At 55.5% G+C, this 15,159-nt stretch overlaps 4 protein-coding genes across 4 annotated transcripts; 1 reads left to right on the top strand and 3 right to left on the bottom strand.

Moving 5' to 3' along the window:
* Nucleotides 1–1,025: 1,025 nt before the first annotated feature.
* On the bottom strand, nt 1,026–3,334 carry NGA_0171200 (uncharacterized protein; the record flags this gene model as incomplete). The annotated part of the gene is made up of 3 exons (XM_005854243.1): nt 1,026–2,951; nt 3,022–3,043; nt 3,294–3,334. Coding segments are annotated over 3 exons (1,989 nt in total), but the record flags the coding sequence as incomplete, so codon positions are not given.
* A 726-nt stretch (nt 3,335–4,060) lies between these two features.
* NGA_0171100 (cbl-interacting serine threonine-protein kinase 9) lies at nt 4,061–9,485 on the top strand (the record flags this gene model as incomplete). Its single annotated transcript, XM_005854242.1, has 6 exons — nt 4,061–4,228; nt 4,442–4,596; nt 4,731–5,244; nt 7,865–8,393; nt 8,516–9,297; nt 9,405–9,485. The coding sequence occupies exons 1-6, from the start codon at nt 4,076–4,078 to the stop codon at nt 9,483–9,485; spliced, it is 2,214 nt and encodes a 737-aa protein (XP_005854304.1). The 5' UTR covers nt 4,061–4,075.
* Nucleotides 9,486–11,136: 1,651 nt separating this feature from the next.
* NGA_0170910 (uncharacterized protein) lies at nt 11,137–13,326 on the bottom strand (the record flags this gene model as incomplete). Its single annotated transcript, XM_005854240.1, has 2 exons — nt 11,137–11,857; nt 11,993–13,326. 2 exons carry the CDS (start codon nt 13,324–13,326, stop codon nt 11,137–11,139), a joined length of 2,055 nt encoding a protein of 684 aa, XP_005854302.1.
* Nucleotides 13,327–14,126: 800 nt separating this feature from the next.
* Nucleotides 14,127–15,137, bottom strand: NGA_0671820 (mrna export factor elf1; the record flags this gene model as incomplete). The annotated part of the gene is made up of 2 exons (XM_005854244.1): nt 14,127–14,695; nt 14,844–15,137. 2 exons carry the CDS (start codon nt 15,135–15,137, stop codon nt 14,540–14,542), a joined length of 450 nt encoding a protein of 149 aa, XP_005854306.1. The 3' UTR covers nt 14,127–14,539.
* Nucleotides 15,138–15,159: the final 22 nt, after the last annotated feature.

Below are 15,159 nucleotides of genomic sequence, written 5' to 3'. Positions count from 1 at the left end.
GGGAGGGTGGGGGGGAGATGCGTGGGAGAGGAGGAGGCACGGGTGCGGAGATGGGAGGCTGTAAAGGAGGATTGGAAAGGAACGAGATTGTCCTCCAGGGAGGTCGTGGCCGAGGGGGATGGCCGGACGGGTTTTGATCGGTGTTTGGGGGTAGGCTCTCACCAGTCGAGATGTTCATGGGACCGTGACCTAGGGCAGACGTGGTGTGGGGAGAAGGTGGCGACCGTGTGCACTCAAGAGGAATGGAGTGCTTACTGCGTCGTCAGACCCACCAAGACACCCCCGCCAAGAAGTAAGGAGACCAAGGTCAAAGTGTCCGAGTCCGTCGATCGAGAACTTCTGCAAATGACAAAATTGCTTCCCTTTAAAACGTTGTTTATGCGCGCAAACATTGTTAACATGTTCCCCGCCTTTGGGAAAGTCTGGAGCACCCTCCCAAACAACTTGAGTTTGAGTTTTCACTCCTTCACATTCTTGCTTAGTCAAAAATCGAACCTCTTATTCGCAGTGCTTTCTACAGACGCCATTGCGATAGCTTCACAAAGCATCACTCCAAGTAAATCTCATACGGGGCAGGTATTTGAATTGGAATGGGCATTACTAAAAATGCTTTCTAAATATCGTCGACTGGGTGCAGTCCGACGCATCCGGCGCTGGCCGCAGTATCGTCGTCTTGTCGAATGTCAAAGTTACCTGCTTTCAATCAATCATGTCAGAATCTATCTCCTCTCGTCTTCTTTCGCTACTGGTGCCGGCGGACAGTGGCAGGTATTTAAAAATTAAGACTCCGCTTCCATTTGGGTGATGGGTAGACCCTTTGGCAACCCACACTCACCTTCGCCTCTACCTCCACACTGTACCTTCCCCTCGCTCAATTAATCGATTACGTAATCCACGTCGCAGGAATGAAACAATTCAGATCCTTCCTCCTTCTCGGCCTCCCCAATTCTATTTAAAGTTTCCCACGTCCCGGGTACACATATCTTTAGCTTGCTTCCTCCTTGCCCTCCCCTTGATCGCCTCAATTAGACCCACAGACGCCGCGAGGAGGAGACGGAGGTGGCAGTGTGAGAAATAGAGCGAGCCTCCGCATCGCGCCAGGCCGCAAGAGGCAGGCGGGGTCCGGCGTCCGCGTCAGAGAAGGAGATTTTTAACGTGTCACGGGCCGAGAGCAAGCGTGTGGAGGTCACCGAGCCTGCCGTGGCTGAAGCCATCACTCCTCTCGTCCTTGTCTTCTTATCGACGCTCTTCCCGCTCACCCCACCCATTTCCGCCGGCCTAGCACCCGCATAACCCTTCTGACGGCTACCTTCCTTCCTCCCCGTTCCCTTCCCCCTCCTGGGTCTGCCCGCCCGGGTGTCGGGCAAGAGGGGGGCCAGGGCCAAGAAGGAGGGCGAGTGGGGGGCGGACGGCGCTACCATGGATGGAAGCGTCCGTCGACAAGGCGTCTCAGGGCAATATTGGTGCCAGGAGAGCTCCTCTTTGGTGGGTCGGGGTCCCACACGCCTGCCCCACGCCGTCTCTGTGCCCGCAGGAAAGAGGCGGGCGGAGGCCTGGGAGGATTTCTGTCTGCGATGACCGACATGCACCAGAGATCTGGACCCCAAAAGCGCGTCCTTGCTGTCTTCCTGCGTCGTCCTCGTCTTCGTCTCTGGCTTCTGCTCTCCCTGCTTCCCGCCTTTTGCCCTCCGCCCATCGAGGGGCCCCATGCCAGGATCGTCCCGCAGCTCTCCCCCAGGACGACTGCCGGTCTCCTCCCCCTCGACATCCCCCCTGCTGCCGGCCTTTACAACGCGATCCTCGGATTCTGTTCCTGCTAAGGCGCCCATTTTCCTCCTCGTCACCTCCCCTCTATTTTCAGGCACGTGAGCTACCACCGAGCTATGAAGCACCGCACTCTTGGTCTCTGTCGCGTGTTTCCTCCTTTCGTTCGCCGCTGCCAGCAGCTCCCCCCGGGAGGAGAAGAGGGAGGGGGGCATGCCGGAGGAGGAAGGAGGAGAAGGCTTGGCGATCAGGGCAGCGGGGACGGGACGGTGGGCGCTGGAGCGGTGCTGTTGCAGGCTGGAATACCGACAGAAGACCGCGTGCAAGCCCTCTGCGTCCGACAAGATGCTGGCGGCAGTGGTCAGGGTGCTACCGCTTGCCCCGCAGGATGGGAAGGAGGAGGCTTCTGCCGTTCTGGCGTTCTTCGCCCCCAGGCCGGCCTCAGGAGAGCCGCCCTCTTCGCTTTCCGTCAGGCCCCATTCCCGCCAGTGCCCCCGGAAAACTTCTTCTCTTTTCTTGTCTTCATTTTCCCCCTTCTCCCCACCGTCGTCTGTATGCGCTTCCTCCTCTTCTTCTTCCTCCTCCTGCTGCTGCTGCTGTTGCTGCTGTTGCTGTTGCTGCTGCTCCTCCTCCTCGTCCTCCTTCTCCACCGCAAGTTTCTTCTCTTCCCTCTCCTTCCCCTTTTCCTCCTTCGGCTCTTCCTTCTTCCCCTCGTCCGCAGCCTCATCCAGCTTGGCGCTCTCTTTCCCCCCGCCTCGACCGCCTCCCATCACGACGCCAGCCGGAGGAAAGTCCTTGCGGGCACAGGCGCAGGGAGGAGGAGACAAGACCCAGGAGCGCTCGCACTCCTCCAGCAAGGATGTCAGCTGTCCTCGGATTCTCTCCGACGACCGGAGGCCGACTCGCAAGCTCTTGCTTTCCCTCTCCACACGCTGTAGCCGCCGGAGCTCGCACACGGCGGCGTGGAGCCTGTGGAGAGCCTCGTCCCTCTCGCCCGCGAGCCCCTGCACGACGGCGTGGAAACGTTTGCGGCGTGATGAGGAAGAGGAGACAGCCATGGTCCACTCCCACAACGTATGAAGGTCCACAGGGGTAGCCGCTGGCACCAGTGGCGAGCATGATGGCCCGATGTTGTCGCTATTGGGGCGGGGCCCGGACAGGGAGGCGTCTCGAGGAATACCGGGAGGCTGGGGAAAAGAGAGAGGAAAGTGGGAACAGGCATGAGAGGGAGAAGTAGAAGTCAGGAAGAAAGCGGACGATTAGGGTTGGCCTTCTCCGGCTGACGTTTTCATGGTTTTGGTTCTGTGAGAGACGAGAGGTTCCTGAGCCAACTCACTCTAATCCATCTCTTTTTTTATAAATACGTACCATGCCTGCTTCATCACCCCGCCTTAGATGACCGGGGCCTTTTCCCATACTATCTATTCCTTTCGAGAAGAGAGAACGAGCGGATGGCTGTTTCTCTTTAGCAAATTAGTGCAAAGTTCCCCCCCTAAAGATCGGTGTTGAGGATGGAATCGCGAGCTTACCTACGACAAATCTTCACACATTGCTGGAGGCCGACTTCTTTTCCTACAATGTGTCACCATAAAATGTTATAATAGTCAAAGATATGCCATATTCTATATCTTTGTATACTTGAGAGGATAGGAAAAATGGATCCCGTGCCCTCTTCGAACCAGCTTATTCCGTCCTAAAAACCATTCGAAAAACGGCAGCAACTGTGCCAAAACTCCCCAAAAAGTGCCAGGATATATATTCCATTACAAAAGATGTGAAAGAAAGAATTGACCGGCAACACTACCGGCCACAGAATTTCTTAGCTTGTCTCTTCAACGGCTCGCCTCTCACCATGCCAGGTCCTTAATATGCATGCAAGGAGAGGTAAATATTGCACACAAAATGTAATCTTGTGAATACGACGAATAAAATCAAGCCCTTAGCAAAATATGAAGCTCTTAGCCATTCAATGAAAGGACTTTCGTGGCCTCGTTTCCTCCGAGCGCCGTTCAATTGCCGCAGACAAAAGCCCATCGGTTCTCTTCCATGACTTGATTAAACTCGATTAATTGCAAAACGTCGCTATTAAGTCTCAGCGATACGAAGAACATTCGCATGGGCTCAGGAGGACACTGAACGCCAGGCCAACCTGGGAGTGGACAAGGCACCATTTCTTGTATTATTGTCACACACACATGAAGTAGTGCGCGTGACTCAATGAATGCGGTCTCATTTAAACTTTGATCGGGGCCCCCAGTCACTGACTCGCGCTCCTTGATCACATACACGCCCTGGTAGGTCTTTCGTGAGAATGACAGCAAGCGTAAAACATGGGTGGGGGCACAAGTCCCTTGTCTCCCGGATCATCGTCGCGTTCTTTGTCTTTAGTCTTCCTTCGGCGCAAACCGTGAAGCCCAGCACGGCTACGGAAGGGACAAGGGCCAGCACGACCGCCTTTCAAAAGGTACGAAATTGTAAAGAGCTATGCCTGTGTGCTTCGTCTGTTCCCATTCAACAACCAGCCAGTAATCCATGCATGTGGCAATCCCTTTTCTCTCTCTTAGCATGTCCTTGGTCCTTTTCTTGCTCCCCACGACGGATCCTGCCCTACCCCTCAAGGTACATTATCAACCCTGAATTACAAACCCATTTCATCGCCATCTCTCGTTCTCCCTAGTACTACGCCAAGATGGTCGAGTCCCCGTCGCACGTATTGGAGCTTGACGACAGCAAATTCGACGCCATGCTGATCAAGCCCGGTCAAAAACGCAGTTTCCCCGTGGTGATCCTCTTCACGGCCGCCAACCCCAAATACGGGTGCCAGGCTTGCCAGTGAGTACCGAAGGGAGGAAGGATAACGGCGAGTCGAATGTGGCGGTGCACAGTGCAGAGGGCTTCTGGTCTTCGTGCACCCATACTACGCCATCCTCGGTCCTCAAAAGTTCCCCTTCCCCCCCCTCCTACAGCATTGTCGGGAACGAGTTCGAAGGTATGGCCAACACCTACCTGCAAAGGAACGCCCGTCGACCCAGCGACAATCAGTTGCCCCCCCTCATCTTCGCGCGGGCCGACGTGGAGACAGCGCCGGCGGTTGTCCACGAGAAGTTCCAGCTGCAAACGGTGCCACACCTGTTCTTCTTTCCCGCCAACCAGGCCCTCTCCCTCCCGGCGCGCAATTTGGACGAACTGAGCGTGACAAGTGGTGGCACGGCCATCGCGGAAGAGTTGGAGGATCGGATCGGCCTGACCCTGAAGCGCGTCCCCGACGTGCGAGCGACTGTCAAGGGCGCAGTGCTCTTTGCCGTCTTAGCGGCAGTGGCCGTCTATTTCCTGATGGACCAATGGTCCTGGACCAAAACGCTGCCCTTTCGACGCCCTCTCTGGTTGTGTTTCTCGTACCTGGTCTTCGCCATTGCCACGGGCGGCATGATCTACTGCATAATCCGACGCCCCCCGCCCTTCGGGATCACGCAGCAGAAGGTCAAATTGATCTCAACCCGCGACACTTCCGATATGTTCGTCTTTGAAGGACTCCTCATGGGATTCCTGCAGCTTGCCGCCGGTCTTGCCTTCGTTCTTACTTACTTCTTCGCGTCTCGGAGACGTCAGACGCTTTTGCAATGGATTGGTGAGAATTGTGTTGCAAGTTTTCCTTCTCGTGCCTGTGGGCTGCTGTGTCTCGTGCTTATCTCTCCCCCCGTCCCGTCTCCCTCCATAATTTTCGCCAGGTATTAACTTGTCACTCGCGGCAGCTCTATATTTCTTGCACCAAATCTTCGGGTTTTATTCGGAAAAGGCCCGGTGGTACCGCATACAACACATTGTTGATCCTATGGTACGTGGTCGCCTATCTCGTGCCCCCACTTCCTCGGCCTTGGTGTCTTGTCTCCTGCTTCTTTTCTTGATCCTTAACAGCGGCTGTACGTTGCGTTACTCGTGTCCCGCATCCTCCTCAGACCCAGTTTCCTCGCTTACGCTTTCCCTCTTGCGGTGCATCGCCGGCTGGCACAGGACCCACTTATCAAATGCTTTTCTTTTTTATTTTCCCCATCAGATGGCCAATTTCCTTTTCGGGAATATGAAGAAAGGCAGCGGTTTATTTCGAAGGCTGGTGCGCCTGACACAACTCTGGTTGTATGAATTTAAAGATCTGGTCAGCTTCAGACGTTCGGCGATGTCATACCTGGGGAAGTACATTAAGCGCTTGGGAAAGTGAATCAGATGCACGCTTAGGAAGGACGACTTTGAAAGTAAAAGCATGCATGGGGAACGGCCGTGTTTTCATCAAGCTGAGGATGTGGCAGTAGCACCGGGGGAACGGGAGGTGGGAAAAAACTATCAGCAGAAACACAATTCGAAACACCCCGCGAATCAAGCTGCTCGGACGTGACCGGCACCCGCAATGGGCATACTAGAATATTGTCTTGATAAAAACATCCTCATTTTAGGTCGTAAAAGTATCAAAAGAAGTTGTGAAAGCTGCTGTGTTTCGCGTCCGAATGATTTGAACGTTCAAAAATTTGAATATCCGGTAGGGGTGACGCCATCGTTCCAGCCCGGTCAGGAAGATTATTCGTCTCTCTGGCGTGTCTTTTTGGGCACAAGTCCCCTTTTGAAGTCATATAGATTTTGTATAAAGTCTTGTTACATCAGTGCAAAATTAGTGATGCCTTTACACGGAGACATGTCCGGTTTCCCATTCATTTTCACTACACCAGCGCTCAATATCGTGTCGTGGCTTCTCCCCTTATTGATCATTTACACGATATCATTACGGGGTCGAAGCTTAACACTGCACATTTATGCAACAGATTCCAAAAAATTGTGCTTATTATTGATTAGTGGAGGCCTGACACGTACTTTTGTTGCCAGTTCTAACTGTCTTTCCGATCACTTGAACGCGCATGCGCGTGTACAGGGACTACACTATTACAACAATATTTCTTTTATGGATCACGGAAAGCAGCTCGGCACAGAAACGACAAAAATAAGCGCTAGGAGCACTCATAAAGGGGTTGCTTTCAAAGAAGACCGACAAGACTCGTTGGCTATAGCATCCATCGCATCCCCCGCCACTACTGAGGCCTCATTCTGTACCACGGCTTCGTCGTTGACGTCCCCGCTTCTCAAAAACGGTACACAAGGTATCAATACTGCCCACAGTATTTCCTCTACTATCACGTCCCTCTTCTCTGCCCCCCATGTCCATGGCACTGAAAAGTTTCCGGGCAGTAGCAGAAGTAGTTTCGGCGGCAGTGGCGGCGATGACATAGTAATCCCCCTATTTCATGACCCCCCTCCTCGAGAAGAATTGCTGAATATTTTATATCTAGCTTTAAATCCAACGCTGCCTGTAATTTCCCCAGAAGAGGAAAATCTAGTGGAAGGGCGGCAGGGATCACAGGAGGAAGACGAGGATGATTTAGATTTACCCCTCCACGCTTCCCGCAGGGTTCGCAGCGCTAGTAGCAACGCCCGGAGATGGTTTTTGCGCTGTCGGCTGATTGATGACACGCTTTCAAGCTTGGATGCAAACCTGGCTGATGCCCGGCGTCGATCATCCTCTGGACGTGGCAATGTGGTCGTCGCGGGTCAGGACCAGTCCTCATCCTGGGGTCTTGGCCCCCTCCACTCCTCCTCCCTTTCTTCCTCCTGGTCATCTCCTTTTCATACTACCCGAGAAGGGGCACCCACCTGGCGGCGGGAGTCGTCGGGCGCCGAGAAGATGAGCCAAGCGGATGAAATCGATTCGGACAGTGCGTGCGGGCGGGAAAAGGAGGAGAGGAAAGCGGCTCCATGGCGGGAATTAGATAGAGAAGAAGAGCACAAAAAGGAAGGAAAAGCACAGGCTATGATGCTAGCGACTTTGAACGAAGAAAACGCCATGCTGCGCTACCGGTTGGCGGAGGTGGAAGGGAAACTTAAAGGCTCCTTGGACAACGTAAAATGCTTACAAAAGGTAAGGGCGTCGGGCGGGTTGAGAACCAAAAAAAGCGGGGGACCGATCCGCTAGAAGTCTGATACCTCGAGGGGCCTCCGTTAAACGGAAGACAGATTCACTCCTTCCTGCCTCCTCTTCCTCCCGCTTCACTCGTATCAGTGCCAGAAACAGCTCTACAACGATTTCGTTCTCCTCCGCGAGAAGTATGACGAGGCCAAAGCCAACATCGCCGAGGTACTCTGGGGGTTCCTTCCCTCCACCACCTCCTCTTTCCCGTCCATCCCTCCCATGCATGTCAGCCCGGAGGAGCACCAACAGTACCTTGGGTACGAAGAACAGCGACAGCATCGACAACCTTCCCACCCTGTACCCGCGCGGCTAGTTGAAACCGAGGCCCAAGTCGGCCCATACCGGGTCGGACGTCTTTTGGGAGAGGGACAGTTCGCCAAGGTATTCGCTTGCACGCGCGGTGGGAAAGAAGGGAAGCACGGAGGTGCGGAGGGCCGGAGGAAAGAGTACGCGTTGAAAGTCATCAACAAGGAGAAAATTTCAAGTCTGACGGCGCTTCGGCGGGTGGACAGTGAAATTAGCGCCCAGCGCACTTTGAAACACCGAGGAATCTTGCAGGTTTTGGACGTTATTAACGGTCGCTTCGGGCTGTACGTGGTCATGGAGAAGGGAGGCAAAGGTAAGGAACTGGGAGAGAAATGAGAGCGGGCAAGACTTGGTGGCGGAAGAGGATGGAGGTCTCTGTGCAAATTTAAGTTTTTCCATATTCCTTCCTCCATCTTTATGCTCAAATGTCTCCAGATCTTTTCGACTACATTGACGAAAGGGGGGATGCTCGCCTCCCGGTGCCTGATTGCCAGACCCTAGCGCGTGCAGTGCTGAATGCGATTCACTACTGCCACGCGCGAGGAGTGTGCCACCGGGATCTCAAGCCTGAGAACATATTGCTGAAAACAGCCCACGACGAAAGCGAGGGGCGAGGGGAAATGAAGGAGCAGGGCGGCGGGAGAGGGAGCGGGCTCGCACAGAGCCCCTCCGGTGGGGAAGAGAGGTCGAGGCAGGAGCAGAGCCCCTCCGGTGGGGAAGAGAGGTCGAGGCAGGAGCAGGAACAGGGACAAGCTTCCAGCCAAGGCAGCCAGAAGGCGCCGAGCCAGGACGGGCACGCGACACACTCTCTGTTCGACGTCAAACTCTGCGACTTCGGACTCTGTTCCTCCTTTGTCCGCGGACAGTTTCTGAAGGATTTCTGCGGCTCCCCCGGATTTTTCGCCCCGGAAATGATCACTCAGTCCATGGGCTACGACGGGCCCAAGGCGGACTTGTGGAGCGTGGGGTGCATCCTTCTAGAACTCAGCGTGGGTCACGACATCTTCTGCGAGGAGTGGATGGCCGCCTACGACTATGAGTTGCTGCATGATCCACCTGCCTTCGAGGCCAAGATGAGGGAAAGCCTGCAAGGGATCGAGAGAACGATGCGTGAGCGACTGGACTTAGATCCTATAATGATCGACTTTGTCTTGGGGCTCTTAGTCCTGGACCCGGCGGGACGGAGAGGAATGGAGGAGATAGTGACGCATCCATGGGTAAGACTGCCGGGGGGAGAAGGATTTCTCACGGAGGGCCTAGAGGGAAGCGAGGCGCCCTTTGGCAGTGTCACCATGTCGACGCACGGTACACAGATGAGCGGCAGGACACGGAGCCTTCGGGTAGCGGGCTCCAGTCCCCTGCCCGAGGTGCTGAAAAAGAAGGCGAAGCCCAGGGGCTTAGCTAGCATCCGGGCCGAAGAGGCAGGAAGAGAGGGGGCCGCGTGCCAGGGGGAGGAGGAGGAGAATGGAGCAGGGGTTGGGATGGGCGAAGGTGTTCAAGGAGACGGAGTGCAGTCCTTTCGACCCATTGACAGTGACAATCACGGGGCGGAAAGTGACGACCATATCGTGGCGGACAGTCTTCTGCCTTTGCCTTCTCTCCCTGCTCTCTTCGCCATTCAGGAGCAACGCAGCGGAGCCACCCCCTCCCCACCCCCGCCCTCCCTCCGTAGCTCTCTCAGCCACAAGGTGCGACAGAAGATGCTGGAACATAAGCGGACCGTCCATTTACCGCCCCTGGAACCCAAAACACCGGCATTGACCACTGCTTCGCGCCGCCTGTGGGAGTGCGGGGCTGGATCGCTCGGAGGAGACGAAGGTGGCATGGAAGGGGCCGATGGGAAGGGCGAAGGAGAGGACCGGGCATCGCCTGCATACCCCGCCTCGGCGACAGTGGGTGCTCGCCCCGTGCTCTCTCAACTCCCCCCGCTATCTCCAGGGGTGAGCGGCCCTCGAAGCAGCAGTGGCAGTAGCCTGAGCTCAAGTCGGAGCAGAGATAACAGCCGCCATAGCAGCAGAAGCGGCGATTTCTTTGAGATTTCTCACCTCCCAACCTTGCCGACGACGGAGCTTTTGCAGAAAAAGGGACAACGTACCAATGCAGTTGAGTCACTCAGAGAGACTGAAGACGCAAAGCAACCAACCCCTCTCCCTCCCTCGCCCGTGTCCGCAAAGCAGAGTGCAAGAGTCCTCCCATGGTAGTGTGGCAACAGGGGAAAGAAAGGTTTCGAGAGAACGGCAGTGGGAAGGAGAAGGTCGTACTCTGACTCGGCTCTTCCAGATGTCCCCAGAGGGACTGCGACAAGGAGATCGAGGGTGAGCCCAAGTGTGCTGCGACAGAAAGACACAGCGTGGGAGGAGGGAACCAAGGAAGCCAGCTGGGCTTGGCGGAGCATTCAACAAGCGCCGAGACGATCGTGTCGATGTTCAAACTCCGGCATTGAAGTAGATTGGAGACAAAGCCCTACCCCTCCAGGAGAAAGAGCTTCAAGAAGTAACATGTCTTGTGAGCGGCTGTGTCAGATATTGAGAAGATAGAAGATAGGACCGCAGGGGAACCGTGCATTCCCTCGGTTAAATGACGTGATGAAGGGAATGAAGAACGGGTAGTAAGGGTAGCTGGCTGTCAACTGCACGGTCTCTCACATACTCGGTAACGAAAGAAGACCGGTGCAGTGAAAAAAAGGCCGCGGCCGCTATCGCACGGGAGGAAGGCCATCTACACCCGTACATGACTCTTTGTCAGTTTATTTCCTTCCAGGCTTTGGGTAAATTCAATTCATTTCCATCGGATGATTTGCATCTAATCCCCATCTAACCATACTTATTTACTTACACGCCGCCCGTCCACTATGGAGTGACCGCATCCTGATACGAAAGCCATGCACGACTTTCTCATCTGTGCACCCCCTTCCCCTTCCCTCCGCACCCCTCCGCACCCCTTCTAATCAACCCATTCTTCCCTCATACGAGAGAGAGCAGGGCACAACGTCACCTCCAACGATCGGCGGACTGAACTTTGGAGCGCCCCTGCCCCTATTCAAAACCCCGCTACCCCTACAAGGAATCTTTCTCGCCGCCCGCCATGGTCAGTGGCGTGCCGAGATGACCAAGCTCCGGCCGCACCTCTCCCCCCCCGACCCCTCCTTCCCTCCCTCCCTCCAGCCTTTGTCCCATCAGCCCGCGTTCACTCCCACTGGAGCCTTTCTGCCGCCGCCGCGCAGGACTGGACTCTTCCTCCATGACCGCGCGGCCCATCTCCACGCCCTCCATTTCGCCGCCGTCCTCCCCGTCGCCCTCTTCATCCTCCCCTTCCTTGAGGAGCTTCTCTTTCTCGGTCAAGATCTCATCGGCCGGGCTCGCGTCGGGGATGAGGAAAGGGATCAGCATGACGGGGATGAACCGGCAGAAGGTCTTGACCAACACCACCTGCGGGAGCCGGGAGTAGTCCGCGCGTGAGACGCTGAAGGCTTTGAGCAATCCCACGCCCATGTAGCTCCCCACATCGCCCCCAAAATTGCTCAGGGCCATGAGCAGGGCGAAGAGGGTGGCTTCGCAGCGCGCCGGGCAGACCTTGGCCGCGAGGACGAAGAAGGGAATGGCGGCGAAGCGGCGCAATAAAGGGACCAGGGCCTCGTCCCCGAGCACGAAGGCCTTGTCGCTGATTCCTACCCGGAGGTTCAAGCGTTTGACCAGGACCCAGTCCAGCATGCCGGCGCCCACCATCAAGAATTGCGAGGCGATGAATATGGTGCGGTACTTCCAGGTGGACATATACCTAAGCGGGAAGGGGGAGGGGGAGGGGCTTCAGGCTGCAGGATTCGTCCTCAACTTACATGACGGGCCACGTTCGCGCCACAAGCCGGAGCATTGTGTGCATCGACACCCGCTGTACCCCTACACGGGACCCTACCTGTTGTAGAGGGAGATGCCCACAATCATGGAGACGCTGGCGATGCAGTTCAAAATCCCTAAGAACTGGGGTTTAAAGCCAGGGCCGCCCTCCGCCGACGTGTACCAGTAGAACATGGCCTCTGCGATGTTGGGTTGCAGGGCCTCGCGCAGAAAGAAATATATGGCAGGTCGGGCAATTTTCGGGGATATTCGCCCGAGGGTGGTGTAGACGACGGCGGTGACAATGACGGCGACGGCGATAGTGATGTAGCCCCCGGTCAGCCGATTTTCGATGTGGTTGATGGTGGTGGCGAGAAATACGGCGCACAAGGCCACGAAAAAGGCGAGGAGGTAAAGGGAGCGTTGCCCCCCTTTATGCCAGGCCAGGCGGCAGGCGTTGGAACGCTCGGGGCCCCGAGGGATTTGTTTCTCCGGGAGCCAGCGCAAGGAGGCCAGGATCAGGATGGAGAGGGAGGTGAGAGAGGTCAGGGCGAACACGCCGCGGGAGTGCAAGTGCGCCTGTGCTTGGCCGACGGTGGAGCAGCCGAGGATCCCGCCCAGAGAATGGCTGCCCCAGGAGAGGGACTGGAGGTCGGAGGCATACATGGGCGCGAGCTGCGACCGCTCGGTGATAGCAGCGTCGATGATCACGTCGGGGGAGGCGATGCTGTAGTTGGCGAGGAGGATGAGGAAGGCGGAGAGGTTAAAGGATGGTCGTCGCAGGAGCGCGAGGGTCAGCCAGGCGGTGACGCCCAGACCGCCCGCCAAAATGATGTAGGGGCTGCGCTTGAAGCCCATGATGGGCAATGTGTCGCTCATCAGGCCGTAGATGGGCTTGATGTTCCAGGGCAGGTGCGTGAGGCTTTTGAATGCCTGGGCCGAGGCGGGTTCGAGCTTCAAGACGTCCTTCAAGTAGTAGTCTGTGGACATGGACATGTAGTTCTCGCCCAGACCCTGCGAGAGCCCGTACACGCACATCAGGAGGCCGATGAATTTGAAACCGAATGCGTCGCACAACCGGTTCATGAACATGTACATGGCGTGGGGCACGAAGAGCAAGTAGTCCCAAAGGGAGGCGTTGGCCTCGAGGCGGTGCACTCGCTCTTTGTAGCGGACACTGTACTCCTCCCGTGTGCGTACCGGCGGAACCCCTGGTATTGGTGAGGCCGGCCATCCTGTACCAGTGGCAAATGCCTCCGATTCTCCCACGGCAATGCCTGCTGGCGACGGTTGCGCATAGCCGCCTTGATGGTGGGGACGATGGGAAGGATGAAGCTGTGTGTCGAGCTTGTCTACCTCAAAGTGGGCATCTTGGAGGCTGAAGCCGTTGTCGCCCGTGGGGTTTAATGCCATGCAAAAACACCAGCTTCTAAATGGCGGGTTTTCCGGTAAAAATAATGTAAGAATCAAATCCGGGCAGGCGTGGTCTCAGGGCGTCACAAGGCTGGGGCTCAGGCTCAATTCTCCAACAGAGGGGACGGGGGAAAGGAGACGAGATGCGCCGAAAATTGTGGTACACCTCTGTCTGTCCGACTGAAAGCGCCCAAATAATCTGCCGAAGTCCCTCCTGACGTTGGTTTAAGAGCGTTATTTTGAGTGACGTATGGATGTATAGATGAGGAAGGGTGGGATCGAGACGCAGCACTTGAGTGGGAAAGCTCTGCATTCTATGTCCTTTTAAGTTTTCGCAACCCCGGCAAAAGCCCCTTACAATTACTTTTAACATTCAGCAGTCATATCATAAAACGCGCGAAAGGACAAACCGCCATCGGTGCACGGTGCGCCCCCTACCAAGCGTGCCACAGGACGCAAGCCGGCCCGCTCGCTCTTGAAATTGAATTTGTCCTGCATTAGCGAACTTGTCGGCGTCATAGCGCGCACGCGGCCAGGAGGTCACGGCCCATGTGTCCGGCATTCTTTACGGCGTATTGGCGTGTGTGCTTATGAATTAACACCGAGTCGGGTGGTAACATACGGTATCCACGTGTCTGCCAGTCGTGGACATGATACAGGCACGAATGATAGTACGCGTGGCTGTCATCCACCATCAACTAAAGCGGCTCGTATCGTGTCCAATCTATCTACCCACAAACTTTTCGGACATTCCCGCGAATGAGTGTGTCAGGCTGGACACTCCCTAACTCGTTTATACGAGGTCACTAGTTAATTACTTCTTTATAGAAATTAAAACAGTTCAAGGGCTGGCTCATTTTCCTTTTGCTGCCGTCTACTAGTCGTTCTCTCTAACTTGCCATACGGACTCCATCTAGATAGGCGAGATTCACATGCATGATTTTCAGAACTCATTTATTCCTGCGCTTACACATTTCTCATTTGCTAAATGGCGTCCCTTACGAATGCAGCAACCTATAATTTTGTTTCTTTGGCTTACTTTCGCTCCCTCAGTTCCGCCCCCCTTGTCTTACTTGACTCATCTTTTCTTTACCTTTTTTCTACGCCAGTCGGTTACCAACGACTTTTTCTGTTATACTACTAGATATCATCATTTTGATATTCTTATATTGATGGTGGTTTTAATAGGACATCGCCTCCTCTAAATTCCCGGTCAAGGGGCGGCCTTCAGCTCCTCCAGCTTCAGCTCTAGGTCCAGGATCGTATCTTCATTCAGAGTCTTCTTTTTCCGCCCGTCGGTTATCATTTTTTGCAGCCGCTTGATTTCCTTCTTCTTTTCCTTGTCGGACAGGGTCGTTTGCTTGTTCACCTGTATCGAGCAGAGTGGGTTAGGCGGGAGGAGGGGATATTGTGAGGCGAAAGTTTGCAGACGGACACCGCAGGGACTTGGGACGACCCAGGAATATGCCGTGTGAAGGATCACAGAGCCGCCGGGCCCAGAAAACAAGGAGACTCACCTTGATCTCGTTGCCCAGAGCGTCGATCACCACCTTGTCCCCAAGCTCCTCCTTTTTCTCCTCCTCCTCGTGCAAGGCTACCGACTCCCCCTCCCGACGCAAGCGGCCCTTATCCATGATCCACTTCTCTTGGCAGACCGCCCCCGCGAACTCTCGGTTGTGGGAGATGATGATGACGCCGCCCTTGTAGTCGTGAATGGCCTGCACCAAGGCGCCGAGGGAGTCCCGGTCCAGGTAGTTGGTGGGCTCGTCCAGGACGATGATGTGCGGGTTCTGCCAGAAGCACGCGGCCATCACCACCTTGATCTTCTGCCCC

This window comes from Nannochloropsis gaditana, assembly GCF_000240725.1.
Source record: "Nannochloropsis gaditana CCMP526 unplaced genomic scaffold scaffold570, whole genome shotgun sequence".
In the NCBI taxonomy this organism is placed as follows: Eukaryota; class Eustigmatophyceae; order Eustigmatales; family Monodopsidaceae; genus Microchloropsis; species Microchloropsis gaditana.
Note: the sequence above shows the minus strand (reverse complement) of the source record. Positions and strands in the feature narration are given on the sequence as shown.